The sequence below is a fragment of the Geospiza fortis genome, unplaced genomic scaffold (genome assembly GCF_000277835.1).
Source record: "Geospiza fortis unplaced genomic scaffold, GeoFor_1.0 scaffold366, whole genome shotgun sequence".
Classification (NCBI taxonomy): Eukaryota; Metazoa; Chordata; class Aves; order Passeriformes; family Thraupidae; genus Geospiza; species Geospiza fortis.
In genome coordinates this window covers 4,529,406-4,534,185 of record NW_005054342.1, presented here as the reverse complement: position 1 = coordinate 4,534,185, position 4,780 = coordinate 4,529,406, and the positions used below count along the sequence as shown (strand labels likewise).

The 4,780-nt window shown below is 38.6% G+C and overlaps 1 protein-coding gene across 1 annotated transcript in view; it reads right to left on the bottom strand.

The window, feature by feature from the left end:
- Positions 1-4,779, bottom strand: part of TUBGCP5 (tubulin gamma complex associated protein 5) — a gene marked incomplete at its 5' end in the record, with an annotated part of 24,125 nt that extends 19,346 nt beyond the window's left edge. The window contains 3 exons of the mRNA XM_005422718.2: positions 1,888-1,996; positions 2,083-2,136; positions 4,622-4,779. Coding sequence (XP_005422775.1) covers positions 1,888-1,996; positions 2,083-2,136; positions 4,622-4,779 — 321 coding nt within the window. The remainder of the gene's footprint in view (positions 1-1,887; positions 1,997-2,082; positions 2,137-4,621) is intronic.
- Between the last annotated feature and the right edge of the window lies 1 nt (position 4,780).

Here is a 4,780-nt window from a genome sequence, read left to right as displayed (position 1 = left end):
ATCAGCTCCCATTCCCCAGTCCTGAATTACAAAAATAACATCTGCAACATGTCATTGAGTGTTACCCATGCTCTTCTGCCTATTAATTAGCCAATCAGTATACAAATCCTTCAAAAGCAGCCACAGCATACACTGCCTCTTACTGAGCCAATAATCAGAGAATATGGAAAAGATGCAAGTACTGTGAAAGAAGTCACAAGTACTGTAAGAAGTCACCTCAGGACAAGGGATAAATAGACAGCCACATAAACGTGGATGAACTGGAAGGACACAGGTAATGGGCCTGTAGGAAACCAAGTCTTAGCTTCCTTTTTCACATGGCCAATTATTTCAAACAGAGGCTAAAATCACTACATTTTAATATCATTTTCATATTATCTTCTCAGATCTGAAAATCTACACAAATCATTAAGGATGAATCTTTAACTCCAATATTGTAGTTGTGAAACAGAGGCCTTCAATCAGGTTAGAATACTGTGCCAACACTCGTATGGTCCAGAGATTTGTATTATTGTCCGTTCCCTAAAATCTGTTTACCAATGTACAACCATTTCTTACTATAAAAAGATTTTTCTTTGGCCTCATTGTAAATTTAGAAAGATCTTCAGCCACCATTTCACATCTAGACATTCTGCTGTCTAAATCCTTATATACTTTCACACATTCATAAACACACAAAGCTGTTTTGGAATGAGTTCTAGTTGCATTTTAGAAAAAATAATTCAAATTCCTGATAAAGCAGCAAGATACCTACTGTACAAGGATTATAACATGTTCCTACCAAACATTACTGATTTTGTCAAAGAAAACCAGTAGGTCATTGACAGAATCTCATGTGTGAGCTGGTGTTCTACTTACCAGTCATAGAAACCAATAAATACTTAATCTTCCCAGTTATGTGTCACTGCTAAAAACTAAATGCCATTTAACTTCCCAAATATGAGATTCATCTATGTCCAGCCACACCCCAGTTGAATTTTTAAAAAGAAAAGGAAATTTTAAAAATCTGAGGATAATTGGAACATTCAAGTATTAAGTGCTTGCTTGGGTGCTTGGTTTGGTTGGTTTTAATTTCATTCAAATCTCAAAACAAGCACTATTAAGGTACAATTTCCAAAATCTAGAGACTACAGCACAGTAACTGAATATGTGTAAGCTATTAAGGGCTCCTGGGTTTTCCCCACAAATAAAAAGGAACCTAGAACATCCAAAGACAGATAAATGTCAGTTCAATGAGAAGTAAAATCAGACTGCAGCTCAGAACACACAATTCTATTAAAGAACACCATTATATGGAGCACCACCTCTTAAATCAGAAGCTTCAATCTACCAACAGGAGAAACTTCCTAAGATCCAATTCTTATTACACTGCCACACTGGAAAGAAAACTGAGACAACTTTTGCCATATTCTTCCACTCCGTATCCTAAACTGATTTGATACAAAGTGTATCAATGGTGAAACACACCCAGTCTCAATATGGAAGCTACAGAACAGAAGCACTCCAACTGAAAACCCTAAAACCAAATCCAGATGGATTACTTAAGGTAAAAAAAAATGGCAAAGAATAAGAAATGCTCATTTCATTGTTGTTTTAGTACAGATAGGAATCCAGATTCACCTAGACTCCAGCTGCAGCATTTGTACAATGCTGACCCTAAAACACCTGCTCTGCAATGAGATCGTGTACTTTAAGTCATGAAACTCCACAGGCTGAAACCCTGAGAAGACAAATTTTCATTTCTGGAAATTCATGACCTGAACATCAACTCCAAAGCCCACCACTAAGTCACCTGAAATTTCCAACACATTACAACTGAAGCTCCCATTGCCAGTGTAAATGCAAGAGAGATGGAAAAAAAGAACAAGGAAATTGCAACACACATACCTTTGTTTCTTCAGTACTTGGGAGTGGCAAGTTCAGAAATTTTTCTGTTAGTCTTTTCCAGCTTGCAGCTTTTCCAAGGTCAGAATGAATTACCAGTTTTTCATGTATTCTAATAACACAAATAGTATCAAGAAGGCTTTTTAAAAATATATATATATAACCAATGCATTATTAATATATAGACATAAAACTTACCCTTCTATTGTTCTCTCTACTTTATGACTGTTCACATCAAGAAAACGGTGAAATCTGTGTAAGAAATCTGTATTAGAATATGTTTAAAAGGAAGCTGAAGTAAGGAAGAAAATAAAGCTGATTTACATATATGAAGACAATATCACTAGTTTAATAATGCACACTTAATTTAGGAACAGTATTAAGCATCAATAAAATTAAATCTTGGCATCTCATAGTTCAAGAAAGATTAAATATAATTGGCCTGGAAAGTAAAAAACATTGAATGCAGGTTACATCTAACCAGCACTCTAAGCTGAATGGAAAATTACTACTGTACCAGCAAACTAAGCAATTAAAGTATGCTGTCTGCTAAGTCAAGTAGAGCAAGGAGATCAAGAACTGTGTTGTCAAAGGCATTGATGTCAAATGCACAAAATTATTTGGGACCTGCATCACAGATATAGGCAAAACAAACACCCACATGAGAAGGTCTCTAACCCAAAAGAAGCTCCTTTTTATAAAGGATAAGGGAGAGTGTCTAAGTGAAAAGAGAGCTTGATCAAAAATAAAGACAGATATACCAACAAAGGTATGTGTATATATATGTACGTATGTAAAGGGACAAAACAAGAACTTGTGAAAGGTAAAATGGACTTTGGAGGCTAAATTAGGCTATGAATAGGTTGTTTAGATACAGAGAATTAAAAACAGGGAAAAAGATGTGACAACGCTGAGCACAAGGTCAAGACACTCTACATGCCCTCAAAACCAAACCAATGCTTCCAGCAACAGGTGACAGAAAGTGATAAAATTCTCATGACCACAGACAGAAATGAAAACTGTTGAATCCCAACCATGAGCAACAGTTAAGCTAAACAGACTGAAATTCAAAAGACAATATGAAATCACCTCAATGGCAAAGTAATGAACTAGAAAGTGAAACTCTAAAGCAGTTAACATGGATTTTTAGTAAGTAGCACTGCAGGATGAAGATAGGCCCATGTTAAAGAAAAGAAAAAAGACTTTGTTAACTAGAGACATGTTAGTCTGATTTCAACTGTGTATAAGGATTTGGAGTAAGAGCACAATAAAATATAGCTCTGACTAAATAGGTGATATTTAGGTTTAAGAAAATATCTAATTTATTACAGCACATTAGCTTACATAGGAAATCATTAATTCAAAATGGTGGTAAGTATAAGAACTGGAAGATTTAGAATATCACACTGAAAAGACAATAAAAATTCAAACCAAGTACCTGTCCTGAAAAGAACAATTAAGCTGCAGGAAAATTATTAGTGAAAATTCTTTAGTCTGCTACTCAAAGCTTTAATTAATGACAAACATACATGCAAAAAAAAAAGGATCTTTCTTTTTTAGGCAAGTTGGGAACATCATGAATAGAAGACGACTTGAGCACTCATGGAAATAAATAGGTGGATCCAAGAACTACAGCACAGAAACATCATCAAATCTAACAATACAAATCACAGGTTTCACAAACTTGAAACTAAGGAGAATTTCTGCTACAACCTAAGGTCTCACTGTTTGCAAATGTAATACTAATTTCAGGCTGATGTTCCATGCACATTCCTTGGACAACAATTCTGGCATGAAGAAAACCTTCCTCTTCCCAACTCTCCCTGTCAAAGTTTCTTGGTCACTGTGCATCACCATCTTTGTTTTCTTGACACGTAAAAAATCCAAATAAAACCCCAACAATTCCCCAATCTAAAAGAGCACACAGCTACACAAGCACGTAGCTGACCAAAACTGAAGGTGAGATTTGCATATTAAAATAATTTTATTTGAGCCTGCTAGTAGTTTGCATTAACAGATGCAATGCTACTGCTTCCCCAAAAAAGCACTTAATCAGCATGAAAAATGTAAAGTAGCATTGATTTTACATGGATTAGCTGCATACAATTTCAAAGAGGGAGCAGTTAATGATAGGAAGTGTAATTGGAAATTCATCGTGTAAGAGTTTCACAGCTTTCACAGAACATTCTGAGCTGGAAGGGACCCACAAGGATCATCGAGTCCAACTCAAGCGGGCAGAATAGAATGGAACAATAACTGTGATAACAGAAAACTGTGTGTGAAACTGGAGAAAGGGCATTTTAGGTGGCAGTCTAAAGGGCTACTATGTATTACAAATTAATAAAGACCGCGACTCTGACAAGCCCCAATAACACCAAACACGTTCTTTTCCTGAAGACTGATAACCTTTCACACAAGCAGCACAGCATTCTCAGCCAGAAGGTCTATCTCAGTTTGGCAGAGTCCTCCTCACTTGCTCTTTATACACAACCATAATGTATCTCCCTCCAACAAAGTTCTGGGCGGCTAAATGAACATGCTGAAAGGCTCCGTCTAACAGAGCGGGAGAAAACCCCTGAAAGACCAAGATCCAAACGTGACGGAGCAGCAGTCACTGATCCTGCGGCAGAGACTCGCACACGGCGCCCGGCGCTTCCCGAGACAGGGCTCAGGGCGGGCCCGCGGCCCCGTCCCACACCCCGCGGCAGGCACCGGGACCCTCCATGCTCCCGCTGACCTGAAGTTGGACCAGGCGAAATTGAGCGCCGCCTGGAAGCGCTCTCCGCCCAGCTCCTCCTCGGGCAGACTGGTCACGCAGCGCACCAGGGCGCGGACGGCGCGGTCCTGCTCCTGCTCGAAGCGGCCGCGGGGGCCGGGCGAGGCGGGCGGCGCCGCC